This window comes from Lissotriton vulgaris, chromosome 2_1 (genome assembly GCF_964263255.1).
Source record: "Lissotriton vulgaris chromosome 2_1, aLisVul1.2, whole genome shotgun sequence".
NCBI lineage: Eukaryota > Metazoa > Chordata > Amphibia > Caudata > Salamandridae > Lissotriton > Lissotriton vulgaris.
The window spans coordinates 328,532,123-328,559,343 of NC_141687.1; the positions used below are offsets into that span (position 1 = coordinate 328,532,123).

The window sequence follows — 27,221 nt, forward strand, 5'->3', positions numbered from 1 at the left end:
CTAGCGCCAGGAGGCGCTACTAAGGAGGGGCTCACCCGGCCAATTGTGGCTGCTGCAAACTGACCGAGGGATACTGTGTGCCTGCACGCTGGCGGAAACCCTTACCGCTTGCTGAGGAGAAGAACTGGTTGCCCCTGACCCGCCTGCCGAGTTATCCCGCCGCCACGCCGGTATCAACTGCGGGCGGCGCGAGGAGAAACTCGCTTTCCCAGGGGCCTCTACACCGGCGCACCTGGAACGCGTCACAATCTAGCGCCAGGAGGCGCTACTAAGGAGGGGCTCACCCGGCCAATTGTGGCTGCTGCAAACTGACCGAGGGATACTGTGTGCCTGCACGCTGGCGGAAACCCTTACCGCTTGCTGAGGAGAAGAACTGGTTGCCCCTGACCCGCCTGCCGAGTTATCCCGCCGCCACGCCGGTATCAACTGCGGGCGGCGCGAGGAGAAACTCGCTTTCCCAGGGGCCTCTACACCGGCGCACCTGGAACGCGTCACAATCTAGCGCCAGGAGGCGCTACTAAGGAGGGGCTCACCCGGCCAATTGTGGCTGCTGCAAACTGACCGAGGGATACTGTGTGCCTGCACGCTGGCGGAAACCCTTACCGCTTGCTGAGGAGAAGAACTGGTTGCCCCTGACCCGCCTGCCGAGTTATCCCGCCGCCACGCCGGTATCAACTGCGGGCGGCGCGAGGAGAAACTCGCTTTCCCAGGGGCCTCTACACCGGCGCACCTGGAACGCGTCACAATCTAGCGCCAGGAGGCGCTACTAAGGAGGGGCTCACCCGGCCAATTGTGGCTGCTGCAAACTGACCGAGGGATACTGTGTGCCTGCACGCTGGCGGAAACCCTTACCGCTTGCTGAGGAGAAGAACTGGTTGCCCCTGACCCGCCTGCCGAGTTATCCCGCCGCCACGCCGGTATCAACTGCGGGCGGCGCGAGGAGAAACTCGCTTTCCCAGGGGCCTCTACACCGGCGCACCTGGAACGCGTCACAATCTAGCGCCAGGAGGCGCTACTAAGGAGGGGCTCACCCGGCCAATTGTGGCTGCTGCAAACTGACCGAGGGATACTGTGTGCCTGCACGCTGGCGGAAACCCTTACCGCTTGCTGAGGAGAAGAACTGGTTGCCCCTGACCCGCCTGCCGAGTTATCCCGCCGCCACGCCGGTATCAACTGCGGGCGGCGCGAGGAGAAACTCGCTTTCCCAGGGGCCTCTACACCGGCGCACCTGGAACGCGTCACAATCTAGCGCCAGGAGGCGCTACTAAGGAGGGGCTCACCCGGCCAATTGTGGCTGCTGCAAACTGACCGAGGGATACTGTGTGCCTGCACGCTGGCGGAAACCCTTACCGCTTGCTGAGGAGAAGAACTGGTTGCCCCTGACCCGCCTGCCGAGTTATCCCGCCGCCACGCCGGTATCAACTGCGGGCGGCGCGAGGAGAAACTCGCTTTCCCAGGGGCCTCTACACCGGCGCACCTGGAACGCGTCACAATCTAGCGCCAGGAGGCGCTACTAAGGAGGGGCTCACCCGGCCAATTGTGGCTGCTGCAAACTGACCGAGGGATACTGTGTGCCTGCACGCTGGCGGAAACCCTTACCGCTTGCTGAGGAGAAGAACTGGTTGCCCCTGACCCGCCTGCCGAGTTATCCCGCCGCCACGCCGGTATCAACTGCGGGCGGCGCGAGGAGAAACTCGCTTTCCCAGGGGCCTCTACACCGGCGCACCTGGAACGCGTCACAATCTAGCGCCAGGAGGCGCTACTAAGGAGGGGCTCACCCGGCCAATTGTGGCTGCTGCAAACTGACCGAGGGATACTGTGTGCCTGCACGCTGGCGGAAACCCTTACCGCTTGCTGAGGAGAAGAACTGGTTGCCCCTGACCCGCCTGCCGAGTTATCCCGCCGCCACGCCGGTATCAACTGCGGGCGGCGCGAGGAGAAACTCGCTTTCCCAGGGGCCTCTACACCGGCGCACCTGGAACGCGTCACAATCTAGCGCCAGGAGGCGCTACTAAGGAGGGGCTCACCCGGCCAATTGTGGCTGCTGCAAACTGACCGAGGGATACTGTGTGCCTGCACGCTGGCGGAAACCCTTACCGCTTGCTGAGGAGAAGAACTGGTTGCCCCTGACCCGCCTGCCGAGTTATCCCGCCGCCACGCCGGTATCAACTGCGGGCGGCGCGAGGAGAAACTCGCTTTCCCAGGGGCCTCTACACCGGCGCACCTGGAACGCGTCACAATCTAGCGCCAGGAGGCGCTACTAAGGAGGGGCTCACCCGGCCAATTGTGGCTGCTGCAAACTGACCGAGGGATACTGTGTGCCTGCACGCTGGCGGAAACCCTTACCGCTTGCTGAGGAGAAGAACTGGTTGCCCCTGACCCGCCTGCCGAGTTATCCCGCCGCCACGCCGGTATCAACTGCGGGCGGCGCGAGGAGAAACTCGCTTTCCCAGGGGCCTCTACACCGGCGCACCTGGAACGCGTCACAATCTAGCGCCAGGAGGCGCTACTAAGGAGGGGCTCACCCGGCCAATTGTGGCTGCTGCAAACTGACCGAGGGATACTGTGTGCCTGCACGCTGGCGGAAACCCTTACCGCTTGCTGAGGAGAAGAACTGGTTGCCCCTGACCCGCCTGCCGAGTTATCCCGCCGCCACGCCGGTATCAACTGCGGGCGGCGCGAGGAGAAACTCGCTTTCCCAGGGGCCTCTACACCGGCGCACCTGGAACGCGTCACAATCTAGCGCCAGGAGGCGCTACTAAGGAGGGGCTCACCCGGCCAATTGTGGCTGCTGCAAACTGACCGAGGGATACTGTGTGCCTGCACGCTGGCGGAAACCCTTACCGCTTGCTGAGGAGAAGAACTGGTTGCCCCTGACCCGCCTGCCGAGTTATCCCGCCGCCACGCCGGTATCAACTGCGGGCGGCGCGAGGAGAAACTCGCTTTCCCAGGGGCCTCTACACCGGCGCACCTGGAACGCGTCACAATCTAGCGCCAGGAGGCGCTACTAAGGAGGGGCTCACCCGCAACGCGGGACGCGAGCGGGACGCCCGGGGCGAAGCCCGGGCAAAGGGCGGGCCCTCTACGGCCCTCATCGGCTAGAAGAGGCTGGGCTGGGCCAGAGATCCTGGTACATTGTGTACGTAAGTACTTGTCTCCGTTGTGTGCTCACCTAGTGATCATTCCCCACCACTGAATGGCCGCTGCGGCAATAAGCCCTGCATTAGTGGGGTTGGATAAAAACATCACCAACCGAACATTGGATGATTATTTTCTTAAACCATCAATGGATGGCAATAAGGAGCTTTCGCTAGCCGAGAGGAGGGCAGACCGCCGCCGTTCCATCGAGCGAATAAAAAACAGAACATTTTCTGAACCCATAATGTCTGTTTCTCTAGACGACGATCTGAGTAGCGCCCCAGTAGAAAATACCTCACTGACCTGCAGCATACCCTTGCTCCTCCAAGAATGTCTAGCTCCGGCATTGTCACCCACTCATCCTCAAGAAATCGTCCCTATAGTGACCACTGAACAGAATAATACCTCCAAGATCTTAATATCCCCCACAATAAGGCCTGGCAAAGTTGTACGAGGTAAAAGTTCAAGGCCGGTGACAGATAAAATGCACGGGCCACCCCCACCCAAAAGAAGAAGGAAAACCATAACAGCTAACAAGCCCAAAACAAGTCATACTGACTTTGGCAAAAAGAAGAACACTGTTACATTACCTTCCATGGGATCCTCTGTCACAAACCAAACTATAACAGTTAGCCCTACTCTACCGCCATCCTTACCTCAAGTAACTACAGACTCTGATTCCACCCTTATCCAGATGGAGGAGGATTTGCAACCCGCCACCTCTAAGTCGCTTCTGGACAATATTGAATTGATTATACGTAGTTACATGCTTGCTTTGTCAGATAGATTTAAGGGGATGGAGGCACGTTTAGGAAAAATTGAGGGGGATTTGACTGCGTTAGGTAATCTTGTACGTTCGCAAGGTCAGTCTAAAGTACAGCACCAACAAGGCACCATAACAACCCAACCCCTCTTAAAAAATATCGCGTGCCCCACGCTGCCCAAACCTAGCACAAGTAATAGCCAGGCTGTTGTAGTAACTTCAGCCACCCCTAACTCCCTAAATGCGGCACCAAAAGCACTCGGTGGCAACACCGGTAAAAACCCTTTAACAACAACTTCAATTGATGTACAGGGTAAACCAACCACCACTTTACCAACTATTTCAGCAAATATCCCACCCAGAGAACTTAGACCTGAAGGGAAGGAGAATAACTGGGGAAGAGGGGGACCGTCTAGGACACCACCGACAGAACTTGCCCCAGAAGCATTACCATATGTGGTTATACTCACCGGGGTCCCAGAATTGCCCAATGGCAAAAGAGAGGGATATTCACAGTTAAAAAACAAAATAACGCATTGGCTTTCCCTATATAGACCCAAACCCATTGCGATTAACGGTGAGATAGTTCACGTCTGGCGTCCATGCTCACAGTGCCAATAAAGGGTCATAGTGAGAATAACTCTAAATGGTTTGATCATAATTGCTCAAAGGCAAGCAGGGACTTGAAATTGGCATTAAAAACCAAACCAAGAGATCATGAATTGATAAAAAATCTTCGCATGACCTACAGGAAAACAATAGCCATTAGAAAAAAGGAAATTAAGGCAAATGTCATTGAATCCCTTTTAGACCCATCTGTGTTGGGGAATAGCAGTAAGTTTTGGCAAATAATTAATAAACCCATGTTCGAAAACCCAAACGACACAGCTATTGGAACAAACATCCCTGAGGGGGAGTGGGTGTCCCATTTCAGCACAATTTTTAAGAGCAATGAGCAACGGGAAGTCACCGATTTTTTAATTCCAACTGTGACCCCACTGTGCTTCACAGTACAAGAGACCGTTAGGGGTATACAGGGTCTAACAACCAACAAGGCCCCGGGTCCGGACGGTTTACCACCGGACCTGTTTAAGTCCAGTATCCCGTTTTGGGCCCCGGTTCTTACGGCTGTAATTAATGCAGCGGTAACAACTGGTTGCCCAAGAACTTGGGGTCTCTCGACTATAGTCCCCATTTTTAAGAAGGGTGACCGCAGTAGCCCGTCATGTTACAGGCCAATTTCTTTACTGAATTCAGTAGTCAAAGTGGTGGGGGGAGTAATTCTTAACAGGTTATCTTCTTGGGCCAAAGAAAATAAAATCCTTTCACCCATACAATACGGGTTTAGACCGGATCACTCGACCATTACGCAGTGTCTGAACCTATACCTTATCCTAAGCAAGTATACATTGGCGAGACAAGGTACCGTCTACATGGCCTTCATGGACCTGTCGTCCGCGTTCGACTGCGTAGACAGGAGCCTATTATGGGCCACCTTGCTTAGAATGGGTGTAGAGAGGAACCTTGTTAATTTCCTCGCTGATCTGCATACAGACACTAGGGCGAACGTCCGCTACACTCAAGACCTTAAGGTAACGGATGAATTTAAAATAAACCAGGGAGTCCGACAAGGTTGCATTTTGGCCCCATTCTTATTTAATTTGTATATTAATGAACTGGAGAAATCACTGTTACTGGTAGAAGCAGATTACCCCTTAGTCGAGCGCAGAGGGGTACCTGTTCTACTTTACGCCGACGATGCTGTTCTTATTTCTAGAACAGCAAACGGCCTCCAGAAACTTTTAAACTCCTTCCACAAATTTATGGAGTTACGTGGTTTAAGTATAAATAACTCCAAGTCCTTCGTTTTGAAAGCAGGTAAGGGCACTCTGAAACCTGGTCACTTCAGTTTAAACGGGGAAAAAATCCCATCAACCAACTCCTTCTCTTACCTCGGGGTCCTGATAGATCAAAAGTTATCATGGGGGCCAGCAGTCTCCAAAAAGAAGGGTGAAATTACAAGGGTCAATGCGGCCATCCTCGGCTTTGCAAAAAAGATCGGCAATTGCCCGTTGGCCGCACTGCTTAAATTGTACCAGGCAAAAAGCGTTGCTATTGCCTGTTATGGGAGCGAGCTCTGGGGCTATCGCAAGGTTAAAGACCTAGAGGTCGCAGAAAATAACTTCTTAAAAAAGATCTTAAGACTGCCCAGGGGTATTGGGAATTACTCAGTACACGAGGAGCTGGGGGTCCCCTTTCTAGGTGACAGAATAGCAATAAGCCCAGTTTTATGCTGGCTGAAATGTTGGTTAAACAACGAAATCCCACTAACTCATGCCCTACTGAAAGAAGCTCTACAGTTAGACGGGAGATTTAAGGTACCGTGGGTAAAGTATATAAAGGACAGCCTAACGGCAATAGGCCGACGTGATCTGTTTTATGCCCCAAATACAATCAGAAAATCTGATGTGAACCTGGTCAAGAATGCCATAGTTGTGTTAAGATGTACCGATAGGGAAGAGGTTGAGACACAGAAGGTCAGTGTCAGGAAACATCTACTGCTAAAAACATGCTTGCAAATAGAACCTTATCTGACATGGCCTATGTCCAGCTATGAACGGTTCCTTTTAATAAGGTTCCGTTTTGACCTCTACCACCTTCTACTGGCATTCCCAAGTGGCGCTCAGCGGGGCGAAGTGTTGCCAGCTTGTGGCTGCGACGGGAAGTCTCCTCAAGACCTGGCACACTTCCTTTTTATCTGCCCCTACTACTCTACCCCACGGAATTTATATCTTAAACCGTGTCTTAAAAAATTGAGCTTCACACAAATTAAACCCGCACTCTACTACCTACAACTACTGAACATTGACTGTACCCTGTTTATTTGTAATTTTTTAAAAAAAGCCATCTGCTTTAGGAAAAGCATGGACGGCTAATTCGTGATGTAAAAAATGTGCTGGTGACTTTTAAGCTTACAGTTATTTATATTTTTAACTATATACTTCCCTTGCTTTCTTGTCTGATATATTGTACTGTCTATTGTGTCATTAATTGCCTTTGATAATGAACTGTAACCGTTTTAATTGTGTGATTTTAAAAATGAACTTTTATGATTGTAAAATCTACAATCGAATAAAGATTATGAATTGAAAATTGAATACTCCATTTTTTATTACGCAAATAGTGAATAACATTATTCGCTATTTGTGTAATAATAATTTGACAAAAAAAACATAAAAACAAAATAAAGTTCCAAACGACGTCCATTAGGTTGAGCTGCACTTGTGTTCCAGGCACTGATTTTGCCACCTCTGAGGCAGAGGTCGCAAAGGCGATGCCAGGGGTAGCAAAGGGCAAGCCAGGGGTTGCGGCTGCGACCCCTGGCGACCACTAAAGGATGTCCATGAGTGTCCATGAGCGAAGCTCAAGCCAGCGTTTAGTGAAAACAGATGATGTGGTGGTATTTCCCCCCCTGGACTAAGTCTGTGCCCAGAGTTCGGCTGCAAACTCAATCGCGAATTAACAGAAAGATGTTCCCAAAGCGGAAGTGGAAGTATATCTTGTGGGTTAGTGGTTAGAGCTGCTACTTTTGAACCAGGGGATCGAAGTTCACGTCCCGACCTTGGTACATGACTCAACATTATGTGATTTTGGTTTTGGGTATATTTTTCAATCTCCGTGTGCCTAAAAAATGTGAAATGTATTTGTGTAATACTCATTTGTTGTACACGATCGTGTCCATCATTTCCCAACCTCCTTATAGTGCACAGCGCTTTGTTGCTTCCTAGCTGGAGTCGTGCTATATTTGACAAACATTTACTTGTTGGCATTGAGTTTATTTACCAAAAATTAAAAGCTTCTGTTCAGAACGAAAGGAAAAACTTATGTATTTTCACAAATAGGCAAGATGGAGTTTGAGGAAAATCAGCATATTAAGCAAAAATGATAAGCTAGTGACTGAGTACAAAATTTTAGGATATTAAGAGAATATTACGTTGATGACTGGACGCAAATGGCTGCATTTCCATAGTATACTTAAAGTTGATATTTTATAAAAAGTTCCTACAGAGTTGGTTAGTTACTGCTACAGAGAACTTCATGCAACCCCTGTTTGTGTTGTCATTTCTAGACTCATACATGTGTGGTTTATTATTTATACCTGTATAATCCATCATATAACATAACATAATATAATATAACATAACGTGTATTTGCAAAGCGCACGTTCATCCAGAAGGGTATCTTGGCGCTGAATAACCAGTGCTTAATTTGAGCAGGTGCTTTCAGGTGCTCAGCACCGGCACTTCTTTCACAGGGCCAGGGCTACAATTTCTGACCCTGCAGGTGGTTGTCTCAATGTTAATTGTTCAAATTCAAAATAAAAAGAATAACATGCATTGCATGGTGACTGGCTGGTATATGTTCATAGACAGGCCAGCACACGCCTGTCCAGGCAGGCATGATTGTGTATCACCACGTTAGTGATGATGTCATCACGCCGATCACAAATCCAAGAAGTCATTGACAAACTATGGCTTGCATATTATTCCCTAAAGTCTGCACCCTGCCACTGCCTGAGCCTCCCATTGGATAATTGTAGCTGGGGGCTGGCTCATGACGGAGTTGAGGCAAGGAAGCTGCAAGAGCGCATTTGGAACTTGGGAGTGGGGGCTCTTGAGGAAGAATAAACAAAAGTAAGGGTGGACTTTCCACTTGCTGCCTAGCCAGAGTAGCATATCCTGCAGCCCTGCATTGCTGCTTTCCTCAACGTGCTCGATGCAGCTGTGGACCAATGCAACTTTTGTGTGCCATGGCGCCACCTGTAGAATCTGTGCGCTGCACCGCAGCATGGTAATTGCGGAGCGTGAGTGAGTCCAGTAGGTACCACTGCCATACTTACTGGCATTGGCAGCATTACGGCTGGGGACAATGCCTGTGCTGTAGCAGGCAGGGTCACAGGAAGCTGAGCAGTGGATGCCGATGCAGTCGCCATCCCTGGACCTACTAATTACAGGCAGCACTAGCAGTGACATCACCTGCTGTGCTCGAGCAGCCGCCTGTTCGGCAATAAACCCAGTCATACCGTACTGATTAATATATGCAAAAAAAGCATTTTCATTTGGTGTACATTTTGTTTTTGCACTCAGTGTAGGTAAGAAAGTAAAAAACGCCATCTTCCACTTCTTTAGGAATGACACCAGGAAAACGCAGAATTCAAAATAGCAGGGACATGTACAGGCTGACAACAGGGGTCACAGGCAGCAGCAGTGTTATAGATGATAGACAGAGAGAAGGAGTAAAGAGGAGAAAGAAACAACAGGAGAGGAAAGAGATAAGAGAGAGCTAAGTAGAAGTAAAGGAGAGCAAATCAGATACAAAGAGAAAGCAGCCATGATGTGAAGAAGAGAGCATTAAGAAGAGAGAAGATAGAATGGAAGGATGTAGAGGACAGGACAGAGGAAAACAAGCAGACAAATGATAAAACACAGCTAATCACTGATCAAAGAGTGATAGTAAATAGCCAAGATCAAAGGGAGAGAGAGCAGAGCATGGATAAAAGTGAAGAGGAAAAAAGGCAGGGCTAGAATGAATAGAGGGCAAATCAGAAATACAGGGAATAAGGTAACACACCATGTGTGACAAAGATGATAGAAAACAATTAGGGAGGTGAGAGGATAGACTCCTAGAGCAAAGACTCAGGGGACAGACAACAGATCAAGGTTAGAAGATAAAGACTGAGGCAGTGAGAGTGTTGAAAGTGGGGCTCACCAGAGGAAGAAGTGACCTGTGGCCTCCTTGGCAAACGTTTTAGCACCTGCACTTCTTTTTTTTTTTTTACAAATTAAGCACTGTGGATAACAGATGCTTACCTATACACTCGATATAGATTTTTTCAAACACTCACCAATACTGCTTTCTGATAGTTCATTTTGTTGTAACTTTGGGGCTGATTTAGATTTCAGAGTACGGGTTTTAATCTGTTAGGACAACAGAATAAAATACTCTGTCGCCCTGACAGAGTCACCGCACTCCAAATTTAGAGACGTCCTCCGTCTCAGTGGACATCTCTGACCACTGGCAGGGATCGCCATCATAGCACATCCTGTCACTGTACTGAAAGGGTTCTGTACGGCTCAGTCCACATTTTAATATGTTTTTTTTATTTTCAAAAACAAATTCCAAAAGCGGGATTTTCTTTTTCATAATAAACAAATCTAATGACCCCCTCACTTTTGAGGTTTTTTTCCATGGTATGGAGACATTTAAACTTTTTTACTTTTACTTACCAACACGTTTATGATGGCAGTATGTTAAAACTAAAACTGCCCTTTTGACCGTACATTCTACATTGGGCGGGACGTCAAATGGCCAAGCCTCTAAGAGCCATTACTCCATCAGGCCTTCGGAGGAGTAAGAGCCTAATTTAGAGATCAGGGTATGCTATTTATTCCATTAGTGTGACAGAGTTAACTATTCTGTTGCCCTCATGGAGTAACCATCCACGGACATCATTTCACATTGCCAGAAACTGCTTTTACAGCGGTTCCTGTCAATGTATTAAAAGTCTGACATACAGCTCCGTCAACTATGGTACCATCTATCAACATTTTAATATGTTTTGTATTTTCAAAAACAAAATCCTAAAGTGGTATTTTGTTTTTGAAAATAAGAGTTGTCTCCCATGGTGTAGGGGTAATTTTGCAGTTTTCACTGCCCCTTACAGCCAAGTTTTACCCAGCGGTGGCGGACAACAAAACTGGCAATTAGATTGACCACTCTAAAATGGACAGGTGGGCGAATGGCCAAACCTCCGACTGTCCTTACTCTGCCGGCCCAACAGAGGAATTTGTCAGCAACAAAGACGGAGTAGTCTTCAGTCTGCCCGTCCGTAAGTCAGGCCAGAAGATCTTCAGTTTGGCAGATAGGGCACTCCGTTGCCTTTGCAGCGGAATACCCTAACCACTACACTAGACCTTATGTCAGTGATGGAGACGGTGTAGTCACCGTCACTGACAAACTGAAGGTCCACCTGACTGTATATCAGGCTGACGGACCTCCAATTTGATGGAGAGGGTATGCCTTTGCCGTTGTGAAAGTGCACCCTCTTCACCAAACTCTAATCAGGTTGTATGTTTGTTGTCTGAACGTAAGGTATTTCTAATCTGAGCACAAGCTCTAGTATCTGGCCCAGTGACATTTGTCTAACCTGAGCAATAGTTCTGCTGTCTATTTCCTGAGATTTTGAGATCCCTGGACCTCGGAAAATTCCCAGTGTTCCCATTCCAATTGTCAGTCACAATATACAACGAAGAATCTACCTGAATGGGTCAGTATGAACAAATAAAAGTAAATGAAATGTAGAAGCAAAGACATATGCCTAACACATCTTGAAAAATGATAGGATGTCATGCCAAATGGGATATTCAGATTATTAGAACTGCCTGCAAAAACCTATTGCTTTTTTTCAGGGGCACTATTAAAATTACCCCATTTTAGCTCCTTGCTTTCAAAGTTTGTCAAGCCATCAGCTATGGGCGGGGTAAGACGTATTAAAATAATTAACGAGTGTCTCTTCAAAGCTTTCTACAAAACTAGTGAGTTTTTAATAGATTTATTTGAAAATGTTGCTGTTAAATACAAAACTTATCTCTGTTTTTGCAAATTTTCCTTGGCGCAAGAACCCTCCCAAAACCCCATGGGGATAGTTAGGCGGCCTTGATTCACTATCTCATTAGGCACAATTTGCGGTCCTTATAACATTCAAGGTTCCACACTGCTATTATTAAAGAGAATGTTTTTTCAGAACATGTTTTCGAACAATTTAAAAATGCAGGTTCTGGCTGTAAATACATTTTTGAGACTTCCACTGCATTACTTTGTGTCAGTTCCAATTAAACAAATTCTCAGGAGTAACCATATTTGCTGATTGCCAATAGCAGACTATATTTTAATCACTTCAGAACTGCACTTCTCACCAATGTTTGTCTGAACTCTTGTCTCCTCAGCACGGCATGTGGAGCAGCCACCACCTCATCCAGAATATCAATATATTACATACCCAGTCGAACAAGGTAAGCAGTTCCCAGCTCTGAATGTCAACATGTTTACACTGGTGTTAGTTAATGGTGGAAGATGAGATCGAAAGTGATACAAAAGGGGATGATGGACGGAGCGTTTGAGCAAATCAAACACTCACCCTCAGTCAACTGATCTGGGTTTAATCCATCACCATTCTTTAGCTCACTCCGCCACCCCAGTTCAGACATGGCCATATGCAAATCAGTCTCACCCTGTGCCTCATGGGAACAGTTCAGCCCGAACTGCCAAGCCATGTCTTCCCTGGACCGGAAACAAGCGTCCTGGGACTGGTTTTGGGTTCTTAACCCTCATCAGTCAGGCTATCTTGAATCCAGTGGCAAAGTTAGCAAGGGACTCACGTCTGAGCAAACCCTTCCAATTTAGGGCGAAGAAAGTGATACAAAAGGTGTATGATGGACGGAGTATTTGAGCAAATCAAACACTCACCCCCAGTCAATTGATCTGGGTTTAATCCATCACCATTCTTTAGCTCACTCCACCACCCCAATTCACTCTACCACTGGATTCAAGATAGCCTGGCTGATGAGGATTATGAATCTGAAACCGGTCCCAGGATGCTTGTTTGCGGTCCAGGGAAGACATGGCTTGGCAGTTCGGGCTGGACTGTTCCCATGAGGCACAGGGTCAGACTGATTTGCATATGGCCATGTCTGAACTGGGGTGGTGGAGTGAGGTAAAGAACGGTGATGGATTAAACTCAGATCTGTTGACTGGGTGTGAGTGTTTGATTGGTTCAGATGCTCCGTCCATCACCACCCCCTTTTGTACCGCTTTGGCCGCCATAAGTTGGCAGGGTATGCTCAGACATGAGTCCCTTGCTCACCATGCCACTGGAGCCAAGCTATCCTGGCTGAAGACGGCTGATAGCCAGAAACCGGTCCTAGGATGCTTGATTCCGGTCCAGGAAAGACATGGCTTGGCAGTTTGGGCTGGACTGTTCCCATGAGACACAGGGTCAAGGCTGATTTGCATATGGCCATGTCTGAACTGGGGTGGTGTGGAGTGCAAAAAAACGATGGATTTAGGCCCAGATCTCTGTACTGGGGTGAATGTATGACATTGTTCTGCATTCTGTCCATCAACTGTTGTTTTTGCATTTGTCACCCCGAGTGGGACGGGTATGCTCAGATGTGAGTCCCGTGCTCTCCACACCTATATTATCCTGATAGCCCCAGTTCAGACATGGCCATATGCAAATGAGCCTTGACCCTGTGCCTCATGGGAACAGTCCAGCCCGAACTGCCAAGCCATGTCTTTCCTGGACCGGAATCAAGCATCCTAGGACCGGTTTCTGGCTATCAGCCGTCTTCAGCCAGTATAGCTTGACTCCAGTGGTGTGGAGAGCACGGGACTCACGTCTGAGCATACCCGTCCCACTCGGGGTGACAAATGCAAAAACAACAGTTGATGGACAGAATGCAGAACAATGTCATACATTCACCCCAGTACAGAGATCTGGGCCTAAATCCATCGTTTGTTTGCACTCCACACCACCCCAGTTCAGACATGGCCATATGCAAATCAGCCTTGACCCTGTGCCTCATGGGAACAGTCCAGCCCGAACTGCCAAGCCATGTCTTTCCTGGACCGGAATCAAGCATCCTAGGACAATATAGGACAACCCACTCAGCTCCTTGAGACCCTCACAGGGAAGTTGTTGCACTCTATAAGAACCCTGATTGATTGGTTTTGCACCAAATTGACAAAGCCCAACTTTTGGATCAGTAACGGATGCTCTTGTCCATTCATTGAGGCTAGGAAAGCATTTGATTGGGCTCATTTGTCTTACCAAAAAGCCAATCTTCAACACTTTTGACTCTCTAGGAGATTCTGTTCATGGATTCTCAGCAATTACATCCATTTACAACTTTTTGCATGAATGGGGAGACCTTGGTGTCCCCTCTCACCTCTGCTTTTTACGCTCTATATGGAGCTTTTGGTCCAGTGGATTCGGGACAACTCTGGCATCAAAGGGATTTCCTTCGGAGGGGAGTGGCATACTATAAGCCTTTATAAAGATGAAGTACTGGTGGCCCTAAAATAGCCATCTACTTCACACCCGGCTTTTCTTGAGGAATTGGAGGCCTTTGGTCAGGCCGCAGGAATCCAAGTCAACATTCACAAATATCTGCACCTGAATCTTTCACTCTCTGCAGCCACTGAGACGACCCTTTCTGGTAGTTATCCTATACAAAGATGACCACCTCCATCCCTTACTTGGATATTCAGTTTGCCCATACGGGTAAAGCGACTGCATACCTTAATTATAAGGCCCTATGCCAACACATTAAAGCAGATCTGTCTAGATGGAGGCCATACAGCCTCTTTTGGTTCAGTTGTGTAGCCACCCTGAAAATTTTGATTCTGCATATGACTGTATTCCTATTTCAGGCCCTGCCAGTTGAACCGCCCGCTGGGACTATTGAGGCTTTGCAACAGGACATGCATCAGTTTGTATGGGCCAACAGTCACTTACGAATGCAGAAAGATCAGAGCTATAGACCCCCGGGGAGGTATGGCTGTGTATTCCGAACCTTCTACATTATTACTAAGCGGCACAGCTCCGGTTCCTACTCAAATGGTCTTGGGAGAAATCGAAAAAGCACTGACTCTTCATGGACAGAGCAGTTGCCAGGCAACACTTGTGGAGAATCCCCTTTTTATATAAGCCTGCTTGACCAAGAAGACTATCTGTTGCCGATTACCAAATCTGCCTTAGACTTTTGGGACCGAGTGAGTGAATGGAAAGACCTTACATAATTTCCATTCCCGTTGACACCAACAGTGAATAATGTGGATTTTACCCCAGAGCTGAACCAGATAGAGTTCAAGCACTAATGCAGCTTTCAGTCTGTTCTGGGGTGCCCCCTTACTGCTTTTGAAAAATGGTTGGTGACCAAGATGTCAAACTGATGCCTAATCACCAAACTATATGGCCTCTTATGCTCATCCCCCGCAGACTAAATCGACAGGCTAATGGTGTTGGGAATTGGAACTGGGAAACTCACTGATTGGAGTGGGAAGAAGTATATTACTGTGCACAACACACCGCCCGCAATATGGTGAGCATCAAAACGGCCACTAAAATACCCACTTATCGGTATCTCATGATCGTGCGCCTACATAGGGGCAATTCCAGATGCACAGCTGACTGCTGCTGAGTTTGCGAATCCCCTGGCACCTTACTGCACCTACTATGGGAATGTCGAGTCTTACTGACTACTGGACACAACTGCTGGATGAAATAGACACTCACCTCAACACTCCGCTATACAGATTCCCTGCCTACACAGTCCTGGGACTGCCCAATGAGCTCACCTTCCCCCTGACTTCACATAGAGGCTGGCAGATCGGATTGGCTCTGGGGCGCCCCTGCAGAATATTTTAACACACCGGGGCAGGGCTTAGATTCCAACACACTTGGGATGGCTTTACCACCTCTGGTACATATTAGGGATCACTTTACTATCCATGGAAATCCGCGAACTAACCTGTCCCAAATATCATCATCTTCTTTGCTTGACAGATACTCATATTGACTCCCACCACAAGAGCATTTCCTAGATATGCACATCAGGACATATTAGGCCCTGCTACACACCGCATATCTTAGCAATGATATCCCAAAGGTTAAGGTAGGGGGGAGTTTGGGAATTTTTGTGTACATTCATATCTATACCATGACGATTCAGCGATATGCGCTCACTGCAATGGCATGCTTCATTGTATTTTGAAATCTAATAAAGAGATTTGAACCATAAAGTGACAGATAAATTGGTCATTCTCTCGACTGACTGACATGGGGAAAAAGACTCGGGCTGGCTTAAATCATTCTTCAGAACCGGAGTCGCGTGGTCTTGCTGCCATTATGCACTCCCACACATTTCAGTTCTGAGTGTTGGGTTCTAATATTCCCCTTGGACCTTTGTGGTTGCCAAGGGAGATGAAACTGGGGGAATCTCGGCAGATGGAGAGTGGGACTTGTGGCGAATGCTGTGTACTCGTGCTGTCACCGATACTTGTAATGATGGACTCATACCTATTGCCGTGTGCGCGCCTTGTAGTGGCAACGAGCTGGACAGGCTCAGGACCAGCTTCACACGCTTTGCCTTTGATCCAGCGCCAATCAGGGATCGGTAATCAATAACAACACAACATAACACAGGCCCACAACACACTTACCCCACATAATCCACGGAATGACGCTGTATTTAGTTTCAAGACTAAATGAACATTAAAAATCAGTTGTTCATTATACAGGCTCGTATCTAACACTTTAAATACCTATCTGAGCCTGTATACCAACTTCTTTCCTCTGGTCGATGGACCTGCAGTTGAGAAGTTGATGGTAATAATAATAACTATCTATCTACCTACCTATAATTTCTGAATAACCACAAACTCGTTGTAAGGTTAATAGTTTTATTCACCAAATAATGTAAAATAAGAGCTCATTACATGTACAGAATCACGAGGCAAACAATGCATTAATCACGGAGAGACAAAGAACATATATCAAGGCAACCAGTGTCAAACTCATATCAAAATAAATAAATGCACATGAAGGAGTTGATATGCAAACTGCCACTGTGTGAAACTAAGACCCGGAGTATTTGGTGCACCCCTTTTAGGGAAGGCATTGAGTATAGAGCCTAGGATATTTATTGCCACAAGAGCTTTCAGACTGCAAAGCTCCAGCCTGCACTCAGTTAAGAAGGATGATGTAGTGGTGGTGTTTACCCTGGACTAAGTCCGTGCTCAGAGTTCAGATTCAAACAAGGTACAGTGAACAGTGAGCTGAAGCCATGTGTGCTGAGACGTTCCCAAAACGGGACTGGATGTAGATCCTGTTGCTTAGTGACTAGAGCTGCTGACTTTGGAACCAGGTACTGATATTTAAGTCCTAGCCGCGACACATGGCTCAACGTTATGTGATTCTGGGCAAATAACTTAATCTCTCTGCGCCTAAAAATGGGGAATTTATTTTTGTAATACCTACTTGTACGTGGTCTTGGTGATCATCTCCAAACCTCCCATGTAATGTTCAGTGCTCCATTGCTCAGCCGCGGCCCGTGCAGGTGGGGCCGTCTGGAGGGGATTAGGGGGGGGGGGGGGGGGGACATTTCGAATGACGACGACAAGGGCAAATTAATTATTTAGTTAAATTTCCCTCAAGGACGTCTGTCGTTTTCACCCCAACCTGGCCCCACCACTCTTACCTGCAGGGGCTGTTGCTGCCATTGCTACCTAGCTAGGTTTGTGCTGTATAAAAAACAATGTATACTTACATAACAAACATTTGCTTAGGGGTATTGAGTTTATTTACCCACAATTAAAAACTAGTGGTCGGAAGGAAACGGAAAACATACATTTCTTCCCAATATGGGTAGATGGTGTTAGGGAAAAATCAGCTTATTTAACAAAAACGAAAAGCTAGTGATTGAATACAATATTTGAGGATATAAAGAAAATGTCATGTTGAATATTGGGGCAAATTAATGCATTTCAGTATAATTAAATTAATATTAGATTGTAAATTCATGCTGAGTTTGTTGGTTATTGGTAAAGTGATCTTCCTGGTGCCATAAAACAAAGGTTTGTGTAGTTATTTCGCGATTCACACATAAGTAGTTTACTATCTATACTGTGTAATCTTTTGTATCTATACACTCTATACAGATATTTTTGACAGACTCGCCAATATTGCTGTCTGATGCTTAGGTTTGGTGAAACTATGCTTGGTGCCTGAATCTTAAGGTCCATCTAATCGGAGAAGTAGCTCAAGCTTCTGGTCCGGTGATATTTGTGTAACCTGTGCGATAGCTCTGAAGCCTATTGCCAGAGATTTAGAGATCCCTGAAATTCGAAAAGAAATTACTAGCCTTTCCCTTCCAATTGCCAGTCACAATATACAACCACAAATCTAAAGAAATGGGTCAGTATGAACAAATAAAAATTAATAGAATAAAGAAACATATAGGGCCAGATGTAGGTAAATGGCATTTACCGATTCGTAAATACTAAATTTTACCCATTCGGTATTTACAAAACGGTAAATGCCATGTAGGTAAATATTCGGTAACAATTACCGAATCGTTAAGATTCGGTAATTACCGAATCAGTATTTACCGATTCGGTAATTGCCATTGATTCATATGGGCCTTGAAGCCCATAGGAATCAATGTCAATTACCGAATCGGTAAATACCGATTCAGTAAAATTACCGAATAGTCAAGGGTGGCAGGGTGTCACTTTGACACCCTGTTGCACCCCTGATTCAGGCTTGTGTGCCATGTGACACACATGCATGCCCTTAGGCCATGTATGTGTGCCACATGGCACAGGTGTACATGCACAGATTTGCATATACACAGGTATTCGTTATTTACCACCAACTAATAGTTGGTGCTAAATAACGAATCCTTAAGACCCTGTGACACTGTTTTCAGTGCCACCTACATCTCAAATTACCGATTGGGTAAATTTACCGAATCGGTAATTTACAGAATCGGTAAATTTACCGATTGGGTAAATTTACCGAATCGGTAATTTTTAAGGCCCCCTACATCTAAAACTCCAAATACTGGTCGGTAACGGCCGGTATTTGGCCACCTACATCTGGCCCATAGTCTAACACATCTGGAAAAATTATACGATGTCATGCAAGTGTGATATTCAGATTATTTGAACTGCCTGTAAAATCTGTTGCTTTTTTTCAAGGAAACCTTTCAAAATACCCCATTTTAACACCATGTTTTCAAAGTTTTTCAGATGACCCTTCCATCAGCTATGCGCATGGTCAGACTTCATTGGCATACCAGGAAGCTATCAAAATGTATCCAAACATGTTCAATTAGTTGGTGTGTTTGATTTGTATTTTTCTTTTTGTAACGGTTTTAATTAATCAACAAATAAATAAATATATATATCTATCTATCAAAATAATTCATCAGTGTCTCTTCAGTGCTTTCTGGGAAACTTGTGGTTTTTGTTGTTAATTTATTTTGATGTGTTACTGTGAAATACAAAATGTAACTCTTTTTTTCAGATTTTCCTTGGCCTGAGAAACTTCCCAAACAGCTATGGGGGTGTCTATGGTGGGAGTCAGGCTTGCCTGCTTCACTGTCTCCTAAGGTGCAAATTTGCGGTCCATATATATGCCTGAGCACTTTCAAAGTTTACCAAACACCACTGCTATTAAAGAGAATTATTTTTCAGATCATGTTTTTGAACAATTTCAAAATGCAGGTTCTGGCTTTAAATTACTTTTTTGAGACTTCTACGCTGCATTTATTTGTGTCGATTTCTATTAAACAAATTCCCAGGAGTAACCATGCTCAGTTATTGCGAACTATATTTTTATCACTTCAGAAAAGCACTTCTCAGCACTGTTTGTCTGAACTCTTGTCTCCCCAGCAAAGCTTGTGGAGCATCCACCTCCTCATCCAGAATATCAATATATTACATACCCCGTCCAACAAGGTAAGCAATTTCCAGCTCTGATTAATATTATTTTTACACTGGTATTCGCTGATGGTGGAAGATAAGATTCTATCATAAATTTATAGGTTTATAATATGATATTCATTTAATCTCATCTTCCACAATTGTCAAGAGTGTGAATTTGAACTTATCATTGTATCTCCATATGTCTCAATTCCTATAATTGCCAAACTGTGCAGGTCTTGGAACTAAGATAAACCCCAGTATTAAGCATTATTTAAACAAACACTAGTTTGGACATGACTGATGTCAACTTCTACTGAGCTAGCCACAGTGTCATCTAATATCAACTAAAACACTGTCCGAGATATGCTATTGGTTAATGCAACCAATATTCCAGTACTTAATCACTCAATGAAAGGCCTCACTATCCTAACTGTGCATCACTAATAACCCCTGGCCTATTTTATGACATTGTTAACACAATCCGTTTTCATCATCCTCCATTCAATCACTCATGCCTCTCTTATCACCGGCGATACAGCAAAATCATGCTACTAAATAATTCCTGGATCATCTGTGGTCAAGCAAAACAGGAAAAGCCGACTGAAACTGAACTCGGACAAGACTGAGGTCCTCATCCTCGGCTCCACCCCTTCAGCCTGGAACGACTCCTGGTGGCCAACACCTCTAGGAACAGCCCGACACCCACCGACCACGCACGCAACCTGAGGGTCATCCTCGACTCCACCCTCTCCATGACTAAACAGGTCAACGCCGTCTCTTCATCCTGCTTCAACACCCTCCGAATGCTCCGCAGGATCTTCAAGTGGATCCCCACTGAAACAAGAAGAACAGTCATACAGGCCCTCGTCACCAGCAGGCTGGACTACGGAAACGCCCTCTACGCAGGAACTTACGCCAAGCTCCTGAGACGACTGCAACGCATCCAGAATGCCTCGGCACGTCTAATCCTCGACATCCCTGGCCGCAGCCACATCTCACCCCACCTGAGAGACCTGCACTGGGTCCCCATCAACAAGAGGATGACCTTCAAGCTCCTCATCCACGCACACAAAGCTCTCCACAACACTGGACCAGCATACCTCAACAGACGACTCAGCTTCTACACCTCCACATGCCAGTTCCGCTCCACCGGCCTTGCCTTCGCCACAGTCTCCCGCATCCGAAGAACGACCGCCGGAGGCAGATCCTTCTCCCACCTCGCCGCCCAGACCTGGAACACCCTCCCCACCAACCTATGGCAGACCCAAGACCTACTGGCCTTCAGAAGACTCCTCAAGACCTGGCTCTTCGATCAGTAGCAGCGCCCCCAACCTCTCCCCCCCTCAGCGCCTTGAGACCCTCACGGGTATGTAGAGCGCTTTGCAAGTGTAGTGATTGATTGATATAAAAACATAATGCTTTGGAAGTGTGATTCCTCCGACTGGGTATGGTTGTAATGCTGTTGTGGACATTCAGCTGCCTGAAGATCTTCTAGGCTAAAACTGACATTGAGAATTTATCCACCCCAGTATTAGAAAAAAAAAGATTTAATCATGAAACATCTTAAATGTGATAGGGTACATCTGATGGCTGTAATTCCTTCATCAGTAGGGTTTTCTATGTTCTGCACCTTCACAAGCTATCACTAGCTATTGGTATTATGTAACCTTAAAATTAGACCAACAGACCTCTCTATATAACACTCACAAATCAAAATCAATACTTACAGTGGTAAAATTGAAAGTTAAAGTCCCAGCATGCAAAGTGATGTTGACTTATGTACTTGCTTTAAAATTTGTTGAGCGTAGTTATGCATTGCAAGCACGGTCCCAGTGGTCAATGCAGCACTTTACATAGAACCAGGAGAAATATAACCAGGCATATATGGCTACCAAGAACATGCAAGGACAGTTACAAAGCACAGTGGTGGACAATATACAATCGTGAGGGGGGAGGAGTGGCATGGGGGCAACTGCTGAGAAGGGTATTAGTGAGGACATGCAAAGAAGGAGTCAATGTGTTGATGGCATTACCAATGGAAATTTATATTTTGAGTTGACGTCACATTTGCTGCACAGATGTGCTGATTTAAGTATCAGGGGAGATTTTCAGAGAGCCTCAGTACATAGACAGAGAAAGCTTGTTTTCTTGTCCATTCCATTCAGAATTTATGTATTACTAACTTGGCGAGGGGAGAGTGCCATGTGGTTTGAAGTCTACCAGTGATGTGGTGCATGCTTGAAAGCTTGTCTGGTGCTCCTGAGATGATTACTTTGTAAATCATACAACTTGATGCAGGCGCATAGAGAAAGCCAGTGGCAATGTTTTAGGGTTTTAGTGATACGTTGAATGTTCTTTGGTTGGTGATCAGACAGTAGCTTGTGTGCCAGGTCAGTGCAATATAAATACCAACAGTGAAGCCAGTGTTGTGTTTGGGAGACTGGAGGCAGAGCATTGCTGTTGTGGATCTGAGACAGGACAAGGGAACAGCAGTTCAGAGGCAGCAATCACTCAACACTGACAAGACACTCAACGGCGACCATGCTTCTCAGAAGTTTGTTTTCTCATGGTCCTTGAAAGAGAATTTAATAACTATGTAGGGACCTATGTAGGGAGTTGGAGGAGGGATAGAAGCTCCCCACCATCGATGAGCATATACTCCATTGATGTCTGGTTGAGCTTCAAGTGCCTGCCAAACATCCAGTTTTGTATGGTAACTAGGTATAGGTTCTAAAGCTCTTGATGTTGTTGGCCAATTCCTTGCTGATGCTGCTAAATGTATCTGAATATTGATGAGAAGAGATGTCCTGCTGACCTTAAAGCAAGAAAGGGGTTCTTGTGTAGATCAAACATCATATGCGAATATGGAGCCATGGAAGACACCACATGAGACTGTGGATGGGTCTTTCTGAGCACACTGGTCTCTGTCCAAGTGAAAAGAGGTAAATCAGTTAAAAACTGTGCAGGAGATATCTATGGGGGATGAGAGGGCCACTATAAGGGCTTGATGGTGCCAGTGACAAATCTAGTATTTATCAAAACAACATTCATTCATTCAAAAGACTCTAGACTCTGGACCACGTACCCACAGGGTCCCTACCATCTTCATCTTACAGCTCCTTGAACTATGTCTCACCAGGAACTATTTTGTGTTTGATAACACCTACTACCAGCAAGTAAAGGGGACTTCCATGGGGGCTATTTCTGCCCCCAACCTGGCAATTCTATTCATGGATGCCCTCGAGACTGGTAACATCTTAACAGAAATCAATCCCTTCTATACAGGCATTTGCTTGTGGCGTCGTTACATAGACGACATTTTCCTTATTTGGAACCAGGACATCCCTACACTGCATTCCTTTAATCATTGGCTGAACAACAACTGTGCCGACCTGAATTTCACTGTGGCCTATGACAAAAACCAGATAGCTTTCCTAGATCTGACCATTTTCCATCATGACAATGAGCTACTGACACGTCTTTTTAGAAAGCCCACGGAACGCAACACACTTCTGAGCTACCATAGCAACCATCCTAGGGCACTAAAAGACTCCCTACCATATTCCCAGTTCCTGAGAATCAGGAGAAATTTCTCAGTTAAAGCAGACTACTTCAGGGAAGCAGACGTGCTCTCAAACAAATTAAAAGCACGCGGCTACCCAAGAAGATTAATTAAAACAGCCTCCAAAAGGGCCTGGTACTGCCCCCGAGAGGCCCTTTTGACTCGTAAGCTAAGGGACAAATCTGAACGTATAGCATGTGTAACCACTTTTTCCCCTGTCTCCAATAAAATCCGGAAGTCCATTCTCAAACATTGGCCCACTCTAAATGCAGGCCCAATACATCTAGAGAGGCCGTTATTTGCCTTTAAGAAAAGCAAAAACTTAAGGGACCATCTAGTAAGAGCAGCATTACCAGCCCCTTCCCCATTAACCACAATTGAGACCAATTGGGGCCTACCTCCTATCCTGGGGCACGTTAAGTGTGGCTGTTGCACAGTGTGTGAATTCACTATTGAGGCACGAAATTTCAGCCATAATGATGTCACAGTGACAATGAAAAGCTTCACCAATTGCAACACCCAGAATGTCATTTATGCCATCCTGTGTCCTTGTTTGAAAATGTACGTTGGCCAAACCACCCAGAAAGTAAAGACCCGCATCGGCCAGCACAGAAGCCGGATACGCTGTGGAACTCCCAACGCACCCCTCGTTGAACATTATGCAGAACTGAAACACACTGCGGACGATATCAAGTGGACGGTGCTAAAAACAGTAAAACTTCCACAAAGAGGAGGCAACCTGGCCCAACTTCTCAACCGAGAGGAACTTAAGACAATCATTCAATTCGATACTATCCACACAGGGCTCAACAGAAGTGAGGATTGGACAACCCTGCTGTAAGCACACCCTTACAGTACCTTTCAGTTGTCTCAAACCACAAACTTTGATCCACAATCAGCGGCATTCTGAAAAGTCGTTTTGCTGCTAAAAACATGTTTTGAAGGTTTTAATCTTTTTGTGTTGAAACTCAATGTATTTTTAAAGTACTCTCTGAATTATTCTCACTTAAAATTATGCACTATAACACAGTTGTTCACAAAACGAGCACATTGATGGCACCTCATTTTTCATTAATTTCACCCCTTTCACTGTCACTCCCAGAAACCCTATCCCCTTGACCCTATGCGGTTCGTTCCTATAACCATAACCAGATTACCTGGTACTTTCATTATCCTTTGAAATCCCCAAAGCCAGAAGGGCTCTCCCCAGTTGTAAATGGCCGCCCGCCCCAAAACGAAGCCAACATGGACTAGGGCTTCCCCCTGTCACATGACCTGTGGTTTACCAATGAAACCAAGGCGGACCGCGTCATCCCCCGCCACGTGACCTCTGTTTAAACCAATAACTAGGGAATTCCTTCACATCACGGAAGCAATCCATCGAGATTGATCCTCTGACCGGCGCCTGCGGAGCATCGACCACTCCACCCGGTATGCTCGCCGCACTACTGCCCCCAGGTTTAACATTATGCTAAACCTCATACTTAAACTCCTTTAACTCCTGTTATTTTGCCCCGCAGCGGACCAGTCATCTTTCTGGCCGCACCGCCAATTTTGGCTTTATTCAAATTGCCGGAGGACGGCTATTCCGCCTAGAACTAACCGGTAAAGTAATGTTTTATTTTAGCGCTTCCATCACTACCCGATTATATTCTAAACTTTCTGTTCCCTTCCCCACAGAGGTTGGCCTTATACCTATACGCCAATCGGGCAGACCGTATAGCGGTCCCAGCACATATCTCGGACTTCTGGAGCCTTTAGAACATCACCCATCCCTTCCCCCGAGGGAGCCTTCTTACAAGGCATGTCTAAACTCTCTCTCTAAAAAACTCTGCCTAATCACCAAAGACCTGTCACCTTAAAACTGTTTTATTTGTCTATTTGGCAGCTACGCAATATATACACATATGAATCCCTGGCTGAGCATGCGCAAGGCTTTGACCTCGATATATCAGATACAAACTCCACGCAAACTATAAGGTAATATGTAACTCCCAACCAAAGCTACACAGCAAAAGCGCTCTTTGACACGTATGTGCGCCCGTAGTCATGTAAATATTTATTTCAGACTAGCCGTGACTGAACACCAATCCCGGCGCATGTACAGAATTTTCAACCATTCGTACCACAAGGAACTCTTTTACCAATGAAGGTAAATAGGATAATACCCCACCATTTACTCTTTCTCTTCCTTTGGATAGTATGAGTTCTTAAAATACATCTCATTGCCAACAGAAAGATATGCGTTGTTGACACCAACCGGATCATCCCACTTGAAGAGAACTCTACTTCAACTTAACAACCCGGTAGGTCCTCTTAAGCACCATGCGCTAGACGCACTGATAGAACGTCCTTGGCTTCATCATGCCCGACAATCACCCTTACTCTTTTCACTTCCACAAGCCTCACCATCCCCACGGCTGACCTAGGCTCTTAAATCACCTTCACTTACCCTAGTTATCCGACAGTTCACTACCACCTATGCTTACAATCGATCGTGGATAAAAGGAATTTCACTAAAGAATGCATGAGTTTGAGAGGCCTTGCACAGAATACCCACGCCTCATGGCAACACCTAACACTGCGATTACGAATACCGTAGTTACAATGTGAGTGCTGACTATACAAATAATGATTGTATATATATATCTCTGTTTTCCTCCCTCTTGCTTTCTTCCAAAAACAGGTGTTGTTAAAAACTTTGTTCAGGCAAAATTATTCTCTTGTCCTGAAGATGATCCCGTTATAACCGAGCTTGGGATCGAAACGTCGACCTTAGAGTAATTCATACATGTAACTCCACTATACTATTGTTTGTATGAATAACTCCAGGATACACTGTTAATGTAAATTAGTACCAGTGACCTGAAAGCTCACTTTGTTTGCCTGATATTTCCTTTCACTTACATTTACTTTCTCACTTCCCCCTTTTCTGTATGGCACAGGACTGTGCCCTACTATAACCCCAATGTTTCGGGTTATGTGTTGTATTTTGAGATTAAATAATCTATCAAACTATTAAACATTCCCTGACCGGCTGGTCAAGGAACCCTGAACTATATAGAATTCCATTGTGATCTTTCCCTTATTCTTGTATGCTCAGGACCGCTTGTTGTTTTGATAAATACTTGATACCCATGGTCCCGAGCCATTTAATGGGTTCCCCTTGTTCCTCTTTGATGAAGTGACAAATCTAGTGGCTCATGGAGGGTGTGGCCTTCACTATTGTTTAGTAGGGTATCAGCGCCTGACTACATTGTGTTTGCAGTCTTTCTACAAAACCGGAACGAGACTGGTAGGTCTCAAGCAGCTAGTTGCAGTTGATGTAATCTTGGAATTGGTTGGATAGTGTGTTTGGGTTTCATCGTGGAAATTTGGATCGGCTTTAGGAAGGAGTGGGATGTGTCTGTCTTGAGTTAGGAATGTAAAACATCTATGATGATGGAGAGAACCTTTAGGCAGTGGATGATATTAGCTGATGATTCACTTGTCAGTGCTTGTATGGAGTGCAAGCTCAAAATGCTTAGGGGAAAGAGGTTCACTTGATTTATCAGAGTGAGTGTTTGTAATGCCGTTTTTGGTGTCTGTCAATGTTTAGTTTCTCTAATTAGATAAACATATATTTGAGTGAAGGGCAAAAACACAATTGAGTTGATACAGTGCAATACGGGTGATGTTTGTCTGCTTTTTGGCCTCCATAGTTGTTTTTAGGAATTGGCAGGATTTTACCTTGGCCATAAATATTTTTTTTTCCTTAGGCAGCAATGAGTACCTTGAGATATTGAGTTGGCATGGGTCTGTGCCATGTCTTTCTTATTCCGAATGCAGATGTGTGTCTTGTTGAGGTTGCATTGCTGTAAATACCATGGGATGAAAGGTTTGGGTTTGCCTTATTTTGGTGCACATAATATCGAGTCCAAAATATCGATTGGACATAATATCGTGTTTTTAATATAGACTGGACAAAATATAGACAGGACAGAATATAGACTACAAAAATATTGTTTTTAAGGTAAGTGAAGTAATATCGACTGTTAAAAATATAGTTAGTTAAAATATCGAAGTATATAATATAGAGAGTTAAAAATATCGATTTTTTAATAATATATAATTTTGTATAGTGTATTTTAATGTTATAATATGTGTGAAAAGTGTGTATTTATGTTATAAATAATTATATTTAATGAATTTTGTTTTTATAATTATTGC

General features: G+C 45.7%; 1 protein-coding gene across 2 annotated transcripts in view; it reads left to right on the plus strand.

Moving 5' to 3' along the window:
- LOC147730279 (uncharacterized) overlaps nucleotides 1-27,221 on the plus strand; it is a 271,641-nt gene that overhangs the window by 172,732 nt on the left and 71,688 nt on the right. For both annotated transcript variants that reach the window (XM_086958537.1, XM_086958539.1), the window contains exons 4-5: nucleotides 11,908-11,973; nucleotides 19,418-19,483. In XM_086958537.1, coding sequence (XP_086814663.1) covers nucleotides 11,908-11,973; nucleotides 19,418-19,483 — 132 coding nt within the window. The remainder of the gene's footprint in view (nucleotides 1-11,907; nucleotides 11,974-19,417; nucleotides 19,484-27,221) is intronic.